Genomic DNA, 15,342 nt, shown 5'->3' on the forward strand with positions numbered 1-15,342 from the left:
GCAAGTTTTCTGCGTAGGCATCGGAACATCCGACCATAGGGCATCGGAACATCCGGTCTCTCTCAGCAACTGGACTAGCCGTTGGACTTCCTGACAAGTCTGCAGAGCCATCGGTTCATCCGATCATAGAGCATCGGTTCAACCGGTCTCTCACAGCAACTTGACTAGCCGTTGGACCTCCCTCTTCTGGTGATGTCATTGCTCCGACGCGATGCTCCGACGCACCACCGGTTCAACCTGTGCTGAAGGCTTGGCTCCTGCGCAACTTGCATCGTCTCTGGAACACAGTACATCGATTGCACCGATGCCCCTTCTTAGACCGTCGGTTCAACCGGTGCTTCACTTGATCTTCACATGATCTCTAGAGGATGCTCAGACTTGCACTGTGCCAGCAGGTTGTCGGATCTTCCGACAACCATCGGATGCACCGATACTTCAGGCATCGGTTCTTCCGGTGCTACTGATTTCTGTAGAACTCGTCCAATTCAGTGTTTCTTTGAGTTCTTTCTTCGTATTTTGCTTTGCATGGCCTTTTTACTTCATCGCTGGGATCTAGAAATGTTCTCTTAACAAAACCATTAGTCACATTGATTGCGTTGTCATACGATCACCAAAATCACTCGAAATGACATAAATGGTGTCATTTTCGTTACACTTGTGTTGTTTTGGTTCTTGATCTTCCCTATCGATTTCTTTGTATCATTTTGTTTATGTTTTTGTGGTTTAATAACTTGGTGTTGATTAATGCGTACGTGCCCTTTTAAGTCATGTACACCATTGTTCTGATCATATGAATTTTATACTCGTTACATTGGAATAGTGAAGCATAGAAAAAATAAGCTTAATGGTAATCTTGTACTAGTACTAATTTTTCAGTACAAACAATAATGTTAGCTTCCTTGATTAGTAGCTATAGTACTCAAACTGCATGTGCATTTGTCTACCTAGCAGGTAATAACTAGGTTCACTGAACGTGGACAGCTAGCTCCTCTAGCCCGAATCTGCATAGATTCTTATTTTTCCCCTACATACATCTCCATGTATGAAAAGATGGCAAGCATTGGTTTTATTCGTAAATCCGCTTTGGGATCCATTGGTAATAAATTTCTAAGGGAAAATGTGGAGGGCGCGTTAAATTACCGCGAGATAACGACATGAAGCACCTACGTACATAGAAAACAAAGTATGTATAAGTCTGTAACGTGAGATTTTCTCTTAACAATACAGAAATTAAAATTGTTCTGCGTTGAAATACTGTGTTCACTATATAGGTTTACAGCCACCACCAAACTAGCTTATACAGCACTGCACACACTACTAACATCGTCACTACTAGAGTTGCCGTTGCTTATTTCTCCCTCCATCCTAAATTATAGACATTTTAGCATTTCTAAGAATATAGGTTTTACATACCCACTGTATTTCATTAAGAGAAAGCCAATCGTTTTTTGGTCGTGAGAACCCTTCAAATTCTAGCTGCGCCAACGAGGGGGATTTTTATTGTGCAACACCAGATTTTGAGACTTGGGTGGGTGGCACCTGGACTGGGTGACGATCTACCACTATGCTACAAGCTCACCTGCATCAATTGGTAAATATATCAGGTTTGTTGTGGAAGCAGGCCTCCACTAGGTTTTTACACATACATCCAAGCATGTATGAAAATTGAGGAGGCAAAGAATGTGGTGGGATCCACCAATATATGGTGTGACGTTGGAAAAGAATTTGCCCCCCTCGAAAGTAAAGAACGAAAACGTCTGTAACAGAATAGCTGCAGTGCGGCCGTACTACCAACCATGAGGACAGCAGCATGACGACACGTATGTGGTCCACGGTCCAAACACCATGCTCCCCTTTCGAGCGTATCATCATCATCCTGGGCGGCACGACCGACGTGCTGTGCCTTTTCCCAAAAGAAACGCCACTACAAACCGCAAGTCTGAGTTCTCAACTGACTCTTTTTTTTTGTGAAAGGCTCAACCGATTCGATGTAACTAACTCATGTAAGATTGTTAACTAACCGTCAGGCTGCTAATTTACCAAATAAAATGCTAAATAGGGTATTTTGATGGCTACCTCATGATTACATACACATACATACATAAAATAAAATAAATAAATCCAGGACGTCGGACAGCCCCCTTCACCGGCCTCCCCCGTCGCACCACGATCTTGCCCTTGGCAGGCCCATGAGTATGGTGGTGGTGTTTGTTCGTGAGCGGGCCATGAGTGACAGGGCCCATGCGGAAGAGCCCAACTCGACGAGATACAAGGTCGCTGATCCGGGCCCAAGGGGTCTCATGGGGGTCATTCTACTCAGCTACTGTAAATGAAAGCGTTTAAAGGCAAAACGCAGAGCAATTCGATGATCATCAATAGGAAACCATAAAAATGGTGCACAAAATAGAGGACAGCTGGAGAGCAAAACTGCAACTCGCAGATTATATATATAATCCAAAAGAAAGAAATCGAGGAATTTGATACTAACAAAACTACCCAAAAAGGGAAAAATAATCAGCAGTCAGTATACAATGCTAGCTAGTATAATTTAACAGGGGAGCAGCATCTGGAGCCGCCGGCTGCGCCGGCGGCGGCGCGGCGCGCGAGCCGCGTCCGCCTCTCCTCGGAGAGCTGCCTGGCCAGCCCGGCGAGCGCGTCGGCGTTGCTCCCTTCCCCGGGCACCGGCTCGTTCCTCCCGGTCTCCACGTTCACCCTCGACACCCGCTGCGCCAGCATCCGCTCCCCGATCCCCACGAGCGTGCGCATGTTCTCCGGCGTGGCGGCGTCCACGGTCGCCGCGGCGCCGCGGAGCGAGCTGTCCTGGATGCGGAGGTAGTCGCGGTCGCTGTGGAGCGACTGGAACAGCACGCCGGCGTGGATGTCCACGAGGTCCGAGCTGGCCGCCATGAAGATGTCGATGATGGGCGCCATGCCCTTGTTCCGGAGCCAACGGACGACGCCCCACCGGGAGCACTGCCGCGCCGTGAAGAGGCCCTCGTCGGACGCCGACCCCGTCCCGATCGACAGCACCAGGAACTTGCGGCAGTCCGCTGGCCTCACCGGGAACAGCTCCTCCTTGTCCTTGCCCAGCATCTTCTTGATGATCTGCGTCATCGCGACCATCGTCTGCTCATGATTTTAATTTCGGGCCAGGTGGTCAGCAGCTTGCCACTTTGTTGAGTTCTGGCTGCATTCGATCGATTACCGGGTTGTTGGCGGCGACACCGCCGTCGATGAGGTTGTACTCGCGGGCCTTGCCGCCTGCGTCTTGGGTCTTGAAGTAGTGCGCCGGGAGGTAGGTCGGCGCCGCGGACGTGCTGATGCACACGTCGGAGAGCAGCGCGTTCTTCAGCGGCGTGCTCCTGGCCTGCAAATCGATCGACCACGGCGGCTGAATCGTGCATGGACATGGAAATGGAATCGATCGGGCATTCGGGGGTTGCGAGTTGCGACGGCGGCGTACGTCGTAGGTGGAGAAGATGATGGGCTGGAGCAGCTTGATGTCGAAGGTGGGGATGACGACGTTGGTCAGCGTGTCGGACACCCTCGTCTCGCCGAGCATGCTCCGGATCGTGCTGCGCAGGTACTTGCCGCTGTACCTTGGCTTCCTCAGCGCCAACATCGCCGCCGCGAGGCTGCTCCTACTGCCACCACCGATCGCCGGTGTCAGTGCCGCATCGAGGCTCTCGGTTAAGAATAAGAATGGCCGGCTCACCTCTGAGGGAAGATGCGCGGGCAGTTGTCGAAGTAGAAGCGGTTGATGTCCCTGGCGGCGAAGAGCGGCCGCTTGTCCTCGCCGGGCGTGGTGATCATGGAGGTGATGAGCCCGCCGGTGCTCGTGCCGGCGATGCAGTCGAAGTAGTCCGCCAGCCTGGCCTCCGGCCCGTCCTGCTCCTGCAGCCTCGCCTCCAGGAAGGCGAGGATGGTGCCGGGGATGAGCCCCCGGATGCCGCCGCCGTCGATGGTCAACACCGTCACCCTCTGCCCCGGCACCACCGGCTCGCCGACCACGCTCCCAGCCATCGCCTTCGTTCTGCAGACGCTGCATGGACGCCGGGACGAGTAGCTCGCCATTGCTCCACTCTCTGCACTCGATCGATCGATCAGCTACTTGCCTACTTGTGGAAGGCCAAGAACTGAAGGGGTCAAGATCCAAGAAGATCGAGCAGTGCTTGCGCAGCGCTGTTCCAATCGATTTGCTAGTACTGTGATCGGTGAGGAGCTGCTCTTCTCTATATTTAGAGTGACAGATAGCGGCGTGTGCGTGCAGTTGCATGCTACTGACAGTCTGACACGTATGATTCCGGAAGAAACTGAGTCTGCTTCAGCAGATCAAGCACAATGCACAAATAACCATGTCCATCACAATTTACACAAACCGCATGTCAACCTGGTACGTCTGAAAATAATGATAAAAGATAAGCTATGAAAATATATTTCATAGAAAATCGACACGTGTTGATACGTTCTTCCTAATTAAACTATTAAACTTAATAATATGTTATTCTCTAGAAGTCTAGATGTGCCAATATATCTTTTTTAGGGGAAAGTCCATAGCTCTGGCGGTTCCGGGCCCCAGCAGCCCAAAATAAGTGGTAGTAGAAAAAATTCTTTTAAAAGAAGTAGTAGTAGAAATTTGACCCATTTAGAAAAGCGAAAGTACACTGCTAATGGGTTATTAGAAACCAAACCAAAAACACACCAAACTATTAACACACTTTAGAAACCTAACCAACTCCACCCACTTACCATTCCACCCCAACCAATCCAAACTACTTGCTCCTTTCTCTTAAAGAAAACCAAACTAATAGTTTCAACCCAAAATCTTTAAAATGGTTTCGAAATTCGAACTAGCTACTAGGTTAAATCTTCTCCAACTGGTTTTAATATATTGTTCCCGATGTGGGAGTCATATATAAATCCAGACATACGATGTACACAGAATAGCTGACCGTCATTACGAGGCATCTCCAAAAAATTTCACTCAGGTTCGCTACACTTTTAAGGTGCGAACACGAACTTTTAATCCAAGGATCCGACTTTCGACATGGGCCCATGTGTAGGTCTAACCACACTGCTTTGCACAGAGTAGCTGCTAGTCATACTGAGTCATCTCCAACAAATTACAGTGAATTTTGATAAAACTTTATAGTGTGAACGCGGGGATTTATTTTCAGGGTCCGACTCTTGACATAGGATCCACGTGTAATTCTAGCCACACTGCTTTGCACATAGTAGCTGCCAGTCATACTGAGTCATCTCCAACAAATTTCAATCAATTTCGATGACATTTTATAGTGTGAATGCGAGGTTTTATTTTCAGGATCCGGCTCTTGATGTGGGGCCCACGTTTAGGTCTAACTATGTTGCTTAGCTGCCAGTCATATTGAGTCATCTCCAATAAATTTTAATCAATTTCAATAAAATTTTATGACGTGAACAAAATTTAGGATCGGCTCATAACACGGGACTGACATTTATATATAGTGATACTGTTTTGCACAAAGTATCCATTTCAACCCACCACATCCCACATTTATGTAGAACCCGCTGCACCCCACCCCATTACGTAATACAACCCATTTTAACTCACCCAAACACACTCCGCATCAAAACTCAACCCATAAAACACATTTTCAACCCAAACCATTACCAGGGTGAATTATATAGTGCATAGCAAACGTATGTCTTTATATGAAAACTAAATTCCGAGACAAGTCTATTGGTAGTGCCTTTATAGTAGCTACCCTGTTTCAAAATATAGCAACTTTAATTTTAGATTAGGTAAAAGTTCAAATTTTTCAAATTTGACTAGTAATATCTCTAAAAATAATTAATTTTAAGTAATTTTAAATAGAAAAGATTATATGTTATTATAGTGGTTTCATTAAGAATCAACTAGTATCATTTTTGTGCTGTCGAATTTTACAATTTTTTTGTTAAATTATAAAATGTTCCACTTAAAAAATCTAACAATAGCTATATTCTAGGATAGAGGGAGTATATATGTATCCAAACTTTAACATATAAAATGCTTTATTTGTAATCAAGGTTTACTATAATTATTGACATAACGCCACCTGTTCCAGGGCCATACTAGTTTACGGGGACGTACGGGAGTGTTCCGTATGGTCGATTTTCTGACTGTTTTTCCTGTTTTTAGTAATCTTTTTGTCATTTTCTCATAAAATATTTTAGGAAAAAAATCAAGGGAAAAAATTGAGAAACAGGAAAAATTTGAAAGAGAAAATTTCAAGAAATAAATTGAAAAAAATTGAAGAGAAAAACTTTACATCCAAAACAAAAAAAGATCGGGTAAAAATTTTTTGCAGCCAAAACAATAAAAAAAGCTCGGGGTAAAATTTTTTTGCATCCAACATTAAGAAAAATCAAGATGAAAAAGTTGTAAAAAAAAAATTTCAACCAAAAATAAACAAAAAAGAAAAAACTCGACTTACCTTGATGGCGAGCCGCCACGCGGAGCCTGCCGCGCCACCTTGCCATGCAGTGCCTACCCGCTGGCGGCGATCCAGCTCCGTCCCCACCGCGCCAGTCAAGCTACTGGATGTGGGAGAGAGGGAAGAGAGAGGAAAAAAGGAAAAGGAACAGGGAAAGAAATAGGGGAGAGGTGTGAGTGGAATCGACCATAAGTTTTGGAACTTGCGGTCAACCGCAAATTTAGCATTGGCCCTATTCTCAAAAATAGTCTAGTTTGAACCCGTTGTCAAAGTGGCTAGCACTTGCATCATCGTATGCGTCTCTGTGTGTAACCGCTCGCGTGTTCCCAGCTAGCACTACACCATGCTCACCACGCGCTCCCCGCTCTCCACGCTCGCCATGCGCGGCGTGGCCGCCTTGCCCGGCCTTGCCAAGCGCGACTGGCCTGCAAGCCCGGTGTATATGTACAACACATCAATGAGAATATAGAATGGGCATTGCATTCCATTGTTCTTCATGGTATCTTTCACCATCCGATCCTAACCACCTGCTTCCGCTTCCACTCGCCATGGCGCACAACCCTTCCTCTTACCTGTCCAGCGGCACCAACCCCTTCGCCGCCAGTCCCATCGCCATCAACGCCTCCACAACGTAGCTCATCAACATCAAGTCCCATGTCCCCGTCACCCTTGACGTCGCGGACACCAACTTCACCGCCTGGCGCGTCTTCTTCATGATCGCCCTCCGCAAGTTCGGTCTAATGGACCACATCGACGGCACCACTGAAGCGCGGTTCAAGCTCGATGACTCGGAGTGGCTCCAGATCGACACCTGCATCGTCTCCTGGCTCTACTCCACTCTCTCCTACGATCTCCTCTACGCGGTGCTCCAGCCCGACCACGACGCCCAGTCTGTCTGGTCCGCGATCGGCGTGCAGTTCCTGGACAACGTCGTCCAGCGCACCGCTCAGGCCCGACAGCAGCTCCACGCCCTCTGTCAGGGCGACATGACCGTGGCGGACTACTGCGGCAAGATCAAGCATCTCGCAGACATCCTGCACGACGTCGGCTCTCTCCTCACCGATCAGGAGATGGTGATCTCCCTCCTCGGCGGCCTCAACGACAAGCTCGCGCACTGCGCCCCCACCATCTCGGCCTCCAGACCCCCGATGCGCTTCAGCGAGGCGCACTCCTTCCTTCAGCAGGAGGAGGTCTGGGTCGCCGATCGTGCATAGAAGGCAGCCTCCACCGCCCTGCTCTCGATGTCCCGGCCTACCACTAGTACGACCACTGCTCCTGCTGGTGGATCTACTTCATCTCCAACTGCCACCAACACCGGCGACTCCTTCGGCGGCGACCGCCCTCGCAAACGCAAGAAGCAGTACCACCACACCGGTGGCGCTGGTGCGCAGCAAGGCGGCGCCAACTCGTCCCGTGGTGCTCTGGTGTCCTCCTGGGTCAATCCCTGGACCGGTGTCGTTTAGGCATGGCCCATCAGCCAGCTCCCCAACACCTCACCTGCTGCTGGCGTCCTGGGGTCCCGACCGGGTGTGCTGCCTCAGCAATCCCTCATGGCACAGCACACTCCTACCACCATCCCTCCGGCTCTCTACCAGGCGCTGACGGGGCTCTCCATCCTGTCCTCTCCACCAAGCGCCGGCGACTGGGTCCTCGACACCGGCGCGTCGACACACATGGCTGCCGACACTGGTATGCTCTCCTCTACCTCCCCATCCTCTTCTCGGATCATTGTGGGCAATGGCGCCTCCATCCAGTGCAGTGCACGGGACACACCTCCATGCCCACGACCTCCTCCCCTCTACAGCTTCATGATGTTCTCGTTTGCCCTTCCTTGATCAAAAATCTTCTCTCCGTCAGAAAACTCACTCGTGACAACAATGTCTCCGTTACATTTGATCCTCTTGGTTTTTCTATCAAGGATCTTCGCACCAGGGAGCTTCTTCTTCGCAGTGACAGCAGCGGCGACCTCTACCCATTGTCCTCATCTACGTCGTCTCCCTGTGCCCTCCATGCGTCCGTCGATCTGTGGCATGCCCGGCTTGGACACCCAGGACAGCGTGCTCTTTCGCTCATTCTAGATTCGTTTAATTTCAGCTGTACTCCTTCTTATCCCCACGCATGTACTTCCTGCCGACTCGGCAAACATGTTCATCAGCCGTTCAATGAATCATCACATGTTTCTCCATATCTCTTTTGCCTACTACACTGTGATGTTTGGACCTCGCCCGTACTAAGCCACTCCGGTTTTCAGTACTACCTTGTCGTGCTCGACGACTACTCACACTTTACGTGGACGTTCCCGCTGCGACGCAAGTCTGACGTCTTGCCCACGCTGCTCTCTTTCCATGCCTTCGTCCAAACACAGTTCGGACGCCCGATTCTCGCCTTCCAGTCCGACAATGGCGGTGAGTTCGACAACAAGGTGTTTCGCTCCTTCCTGGCTGCGCGTGGGATCGTGCTGCGCCTCACCTGCCCCCACACATCGCAGCAGAACGGCCGTGCCGACCGCATTCTCCGCACCCTGAATGATAGTGTGCGCACCACGCTTCTCCACGCTGCCATGCCACCCACGTTCTGGCCCGATGCACTCCAGACCGCTACCTACCTCCTGAATCGCCGCCCGTGCACACCCCGCAGCCATGCCACACCGTTCCTACTCCTGTTTGGCCATGAGCTGGACTACGATCATCTGCGCGTCTTTGGCTGCCGCTGCTTCCCAAACACCACCGCCACCTCCCCCCACAAACTGGCTCCCCGATCGCTGCCCTGCGTCTTCCTTGGCTACCCTGACAACACCAAGGGATACCGCTGCTATGATCCACAAACGCGTCGCGTTCTCACATCTCGGCACGTCGTTTTCGACGAGCATGTGTTCCCTTTTCGTCAGGTACCGGCACCCCCTACATCGCCTCCGGCACACCCACTACCCGACGCCGTTGAGCAGATCCCGGTGCTGACTCGTCCACGATGTTGCGCTGATGCTGCCCCCCTGACGTTGCGGGCGCAACATCGGCAACATCGTCGCCGCATCCAGTACCTACGCCAGCACCGTCATCGACGCCACAGGCTGCTCCGATACCAGCTACGCCACTCCCGTCGCCAGCGGCCTCGTCGACGCCACCTACTACTACACCGCCGGTGCCAACGTCGCCACCACCTCATCATCCCATGGTCACCCGTGGCAGGGCTGGCATCGCCAAGCCCAGTCCACGCTACGCCAACCTCGCCACCACGGAAGATGTGTCGCGGACCGTTCGAGCCGCGCTTCGCGATCCCGCCTAGCATGCCGCCATGACCAACGAGTTCGATGCCCTCCAGTGCAACGGAACTTGGCAGATTGTTCCCCGTCCTCGCCGTGCCAACGTCATCAGCGGCAAATGGATCTTCAAAAACAAGTACCACGCCGATGGTTCCCTGGAGCGCCGTAAGGCGCGCTGGGTGGTACGTGGTTTCTCCCAACGCCCGAGACTCGACTTCGACTAGATATTTTCACGGACCCTTCAAAACCGCAGACCGGATCTTCATCTACGTAGCGGCATCGCAGAGAAGACTTCGATTCGAAGAAAGAACCTCGGCCGTCGGATGAGATCATGTAGATATTTCCGGTTTTGCCCCTACAAGCATTTTAGTCTCTAGTTTAAGTCTAAGGATATTTTGGACTCCTGCATGGGCACCATAAATACCCCCTCATCCCCTCTCCTCTCTCTCTCTCTCCTTTTGCCTGGCGCCCAGGCCGCCTGCCTCGTCCTCCCGTGCACCTCTCTCCCTCTCTTCCTTCCTCCTCCCTTCTCCTCTAGGGATTGAAGTTTTGCCTTGGATTTTTGATACTTTGTATTGAAATTGATCGGGAAAGGACGCCCTAACCTCCTTGTGCCCTCCGGGATTTTGAATTTGCATCAATTTCATACTTTATGGCCTCCATGAGATGAGTTTTGGTTCTCCATGCTTTGTTCTTGGTGCGTGAGATTGAGGGCGGTTTCTTGATGATTTTGTGACTCCTTGGGGTGCTTCTAATCCATCTAGCCTAGTGCTAAATTACCCGGAATCACGAGTCTCCACGAATCGAAGTTTTTGCGTTCTAGAGAAAACCCCGCTCTTACTCCAATTTCTTTCGATTCCTCTTAATCCATGAGGATTTTCATTGAAATATTTTGGGGATGTGTTCTTGAAGTCATCATCTTCATCTCCCTAAAATTTGAGCTCCTTTGGACTTGATTTGATCCCCTAATCATTAAGATTTCCAAAAGTCGCGGGCTGGAAAAATCGTTTCTGGGCACGGGCAAACTTTTTCCTATCACCGGTTAAACCGACGCTTGTGATATGTTGCGTCGATTCAACCGGTGAGTTGGTTTCTCGCACTTTAGGGTTTTCGACCTGGGTTTTTTAGTTGCACCGGTGCATTAGTATCTACATGCATCGGATCAACCGGCGTTACCACGGTGCTTGCTGTTTTGCCCGTTCAACCGGCGTGTAGAGTTTCCTTAACGTCGGTTTAACCGGTGCTCAGCATTTTTTGATTTGGTGTTCCTTTGGACAACTGCACCGGTGCTCGTGAACGATCTCGTCGGTCCATCCGGTGTTCTGTTTGTCCATTTTGGGGTCGCTCTGGACAACTGCACCGATGTTGTATTTGGAATTTGTCGGATCATCCGGTGCAGTATCGCCGGTTGAACCGATGGTGTTCAAACCTGAACGTCGGATCAACCGGTGATCGTTTTTCACTGCTGTCGGCTCTGACTCATCGGTTCAACTGATGTACTCGGACTCATATACGTCGGATCAATCGGTGAGTTATATCGTGCTGTTTCTTGTGTTGTTTTTCGTGCTTGCTTCCGCGATTGTTGTCGCTTGTTCCTAGGGCTGTTTTGTGTTGGTGTAACTCATCCATAGCTACTACACACTTCACCTAGGATTCTAGGGTTGGGTGTGTACTTGGGATATTCAGCCGTATTTCCGGGTTGAGAAAATTTTTATCGGCTCCCATTCACCCCCCCCTCTGGTCGCCTTTTCGGTCCCTCAATTGGTATCAAAGCTTGGTTAAGGTTTTCATTACCCTAACCGGTTTGAAAACTACTTGGCGACCATGGCAAGTCTTGGAAAGATCCCTGTGTTTTCCGGCGAGGACTATGCTTATTGGAAGGTTCGCATGCGAGCCTTCTTGCAAAGCATGGGAGCTGAGGTTTGGGATATAACGAAGAACCAGGCTTACGAGGTGCTTGCCATTTGGGTCACTCCTCTTCAAGTGACCGAGCAGGAGGCTAACACCAAGGCTATCAATGCCTTGTTCGCTGGTGTTTCTCGTGCAGTGTTCTCACGCGTCCAGAGTTTTCATGAAGCCCACAAGGTTTGGACGTGTCTTGAGAACTACCACGAGGGCACACCTCAAGTTAAGGCTAGACTTTTCGAGACTCACCGGCATGAATATGAGAACTTCACACAGGGGCCGGGTGAGAGCATTGGCGACATGTTCAGTCGGTTTCAATCGATTGTGAACAAAGTCAGTACGAACAGATCTGCTGATGCCCTTAACTACACAGAGCATGAGAAGGCTCTCAAGTTGCTCTACGCACTTGACCGCTCTGTGTGGGATCTCAAGGTGAACACGATCATCGAGTCTGCAAGCTATGAGACTCTGACCGTGAATGAGCTCTTCAGCAAGCTCAAGTCCACTGAGGTGGATAACCAGACACAAGCCAAGCTCAATGGTGCCCCTCCTTCCAAGAGCATCGCTCTTGTGACTGGCCCAGGTGGATCGAGCTCTAACACTAACTCTGCTCTTGGCTTTTCTCTTGCCTCTTTGCCTTTTGTTACAGATGAACAATTGGAGACACTGGGAGACGATGACTTGTGCCTCCTCATCAACAAGTTACAGCGTGTCTACCACAACAGGCAGAGGAGGAAGAACCCCGGGTGCTACCACTGCGGCGATCCGAACCACTTCGTCGCTGACTGCCCCAAGAAGTCCGGCGATGGCCAGAACAACAACATCGACTACTACCGCCACCGCGACCGCGACAAGGGAGGCTCCAACAAGGAGCGTCGGCACCACAAGCACCGCAGTCGTGACCGGGACAAGGGAGGGCGCTTCGACAAGGAGTCGATCAAGAAGCGCTTCCAGTACAAGGCCAAGAAGCGAGAGAAGGCTTTCTTGGTGCAGCTCAGCGACCTCGACAAGAGCTCCAACACCGACCGCTCTTCTTCACCGACCTCCGACGATGATGACAAGAAGAAGAAGAAGCGGGACAAGGAAGCCACCAGCTTCATCAGCCTTTGCTTGGCGGCGCGTCGGCGCAAGAGTTTCTACACCATGGCGGGTGAGGCCAATGGTGCTCGTGCGTCTCCAGGTGGACATGCTACACCGACGCATGACGACACTTCTCCTGGATCCAAGAGTGATTCAGATGTAAACTCCACTATTGACCTGCTTGATACTGAGGTTAGGGAGTTGTACGCCGCTCTCGATAATTAGAAAAAGCTGCTTAAGGAAGCAGCTAGAGGGCGTAAGAAGCTTAGGGCTGAGCTGGCTTGTGCTAGAGAGAGATCTGGTGAGGATGAGTGCGCTGGCTGCATATCTCACATGAACAATCTTGTTGCTCTCCGTGCCAAGCATGATGAGAACATAGCAAACTTGGATGTTGCCAAGACCTTGCTGGCTGACGTGTCTCACGAGCTAGCCAGGGCCAAGCATGAGCTTGAACTGGCCAAGGACGCTCCTATCATTAGTGATGTGCTTGAATGTGATGAGTGCTCTATCTTTAAGTCTGATCTAGCTTCTTTGCAATCTAAGTTTGCTTCTGTTGTGTGTGAGCTAGAGGAGCTTAGGTCTAGGCCTGTTCTGCTTGGTGCTTGCAAGCTTTGTCCCACGCTTAGGTCGGAGCTAGATGAGAAGAACGCTTTGATTAAGTCTTTGGGGAAGACTAAGGTCGAGGAGTCTAGCCCACCTAATGATTGTCTTATTTGCCCTGGTTTGATTTCTGATTTGGATGATCTTGCGGTAGAGAAAGCCAACTTGGAGAATAAGAACACATATCTTAGGGCAATTCTTAATTGGGTTTCTGGTAGTGAGCCGCAGTTGGGCATGATGATCAAGCAGTTTAAGCGTGGTGATGGGTTTGGGGTCGGTTACACCTACACGAAGTCAGACTTTAACATGTTGTATGGTAAGATCGGCAAGGCTGCTGGAGTTCCGAGTGCTCTAAACACTGCTAGTACGAGCACGCAACCTTCGCCTGTTGACCCCGTGGATGGTGTGCTTAAAGAACCACCAAAAGCACCTCCACAGAAGCAGGTTTGGGTTCCAAAACCCAATGAGCTGAGGAATCCCCTCGATACGCTCCCTGCTGCCATAGCCCAGGTTGCCCAGAAGAAGGGGGCTGCTCCTTTCCGTCCAAAGGCGGGGCCTCCACCTCCCAAGAGAGTGGTTAGGTACCACTGCGAGTACTTTCATAGAGACGGTCACCTGGAGGAGTTTTGCTTCAGGAGGAAGCGGGCTGTGAGGCGTGAGCAGGAGAGACATAACTCGGACATGTACTCTGCTCGAGTGCATGGTCCTCCTCGGCATGGTGGTAGGCAAGATGCTAGGGCGTGCCGTGTAGGTGGAGGACAGGGAGACGGTGGTGATTACTGTGCTCCAGCGGGTGGTCGCTTTGCCGGTCGTGCTCCTGGTCGTCCTCAGTACGGCTACAGACCACGGTACCGAGGCTTTGGAGGAGGTTACGATGCACCACGCTTTCCTCGCGGTGGTGGTTGTCAGCCTCGCGGTAGACGGGACAGGGGATACGCTTTACCTGATTTTGCTAACCCTTCTGTAGAGCAAATGGCTCGGCACTGGTTTGCTTCACACTTTGCTAACCCCAATGTTGAGACATTTGCTCACCCTTTGTCTCACTACTGATGTGCAGGTTGGAGGCTTGGAGAACAGGTGGATCATGGACTCCGGTTGTTCGTGCCATATGACCGGGAATGAAAAATGGTTCTCCAGCCTCACCCCGATGCGCTCAAAGGAGTACATTGTGTTCGGGGACAATTGAAAAGGAAAGATGTCCAGGGAGTTTGAGATGAGCATGATGGGTGAGCTGCAATTCTTCCTCGGGCTGCAGATCAAGCAAACTCCTCAAGGCACGTTCGTTCATCAAGCCAAGTACACCAAGGACTTGCTGTGGAAGTTCGACATGAGTGACTTGTCTCCTCAGCCGACTCCGATCAGCACATCGATGGCTCTTGATGCGGACTTGGACGGCGAAGTGGTGGACCAGAAGGAGTACAGGACCATGATTGGCTCCCTTCTGTACCTGACGGCGACGTGGTCGGACATTCAATTCGGTGTCGGCCTCTGTGCGCGGTATCAGGCTTCGCCGTGCACCTCCTACAAGCAAGTGGTGAAACGCATCTTCAGGTACCTCAAGTTCACTCCTGAATTTGGTCTTTCGTATTCTGCGGATTCATCTCTTGTTTTAGTTGGTTTCTTGGATGCCGATTTTGGTGGGTGCCGGTTGGATCGCAAGTTGACTTCTGGCACTTGTCACTTTCTCGGTACATTGTTGGTTTTGTGGTCCTCTCGCAAGCAAGCTAGTGTAGCGCTCTCTTCCACAGAAGCCGAATACGTTGCCGCTGCTAGCTGCTGCTCTCAGATTCTTTGGATGAAACAAACTTTGTAGGATTATGGGTTGAGTTTTGGTAGAGTTCCCATCTTTGTAGACAACATGTCTTCCATTTGCATTGCAAAGAACCCAGTGCTCCACTCCAGAACCAAACACATAGACATCAGATTCCATTTCCTACGAGATAACCATGAGAGAGGCCACATAGACATGATCCATGTACCATCCGAGAGGCAAACTGCAGATATCCTTACCAAACCACTTGAGCTTGAGACTTTTGCTCG

The 15,342-nt window shown here is 50.6% G+C and overlaps 1 protein-coding gene across 1 annotated transcript; it reads right to left on the reverse strand.

The window, feature by feature from the left end:
* Positions 1 to 2,538: 2,538 nt before the first annotated feature.
* Positions 2,539 to 4,160, reverse strand: LOC120689206 (patatin-like protein 1). Its single transcript, XM_039971523.1, has 4 exons — positions 3,716 to 4,160; positions 3,464 to 3,644; positions 3,206 to 3,367; positions 2,539 to 3,105 (listed from the first exon to the last, which is right to left on the reverse strand). Exons 1-4 carry the CDS (start codon positions 4,072 to 4,074, stop codon positions 2,539 to 2,541), a joined length of 1,269 nt encoding a protein of 422 aa, XP_039827457.1. The 5' UTR covers positions 4,075 to 4,160.
* Positions 4,161 to 15,342: the final 11,182 nt, after the last annotated feature.

This window comes from Panicum virgatum, chromosome 9N (genome assembly GCF_016808335.1).
Source record: "Panicum virgatum strain AP13 chromosome 9N, P.virgatum_v5, whole genome shotgun sequence".
Lineage (NCBI taxonomy): Eukaryota > Viridiplantae > Streptophyta > Magnoliopsida > Poales > Poaceae > Panicum > Panicum virgatum.

Excerpts from the sequence above, each read along its gene's own strand:
- LOC120689206 (XM_039971523.1), bottom strand. The coding sequence starts at position 4,074 with ATGGCGAGCTACTCGTCCCGGCGTCCATGCAGCGTCTGCAGAACGAAG. Across the intron at positions 3,368-3,463 it reads TCATCTTCTCCACCTACGAC|GCCAGGAGCACGCCGCTGAA; the intron begins GTACGCCGCCGT and ends ATCGATTTGCAG. Across the intron at positions 3,106-3,205 it reads GTGTCGCCGCCAACAACCCG|ATCATCAAGAAGATGCTGGG; the intron begins GTAATCGATCGA and ends GCGATGACGCAG.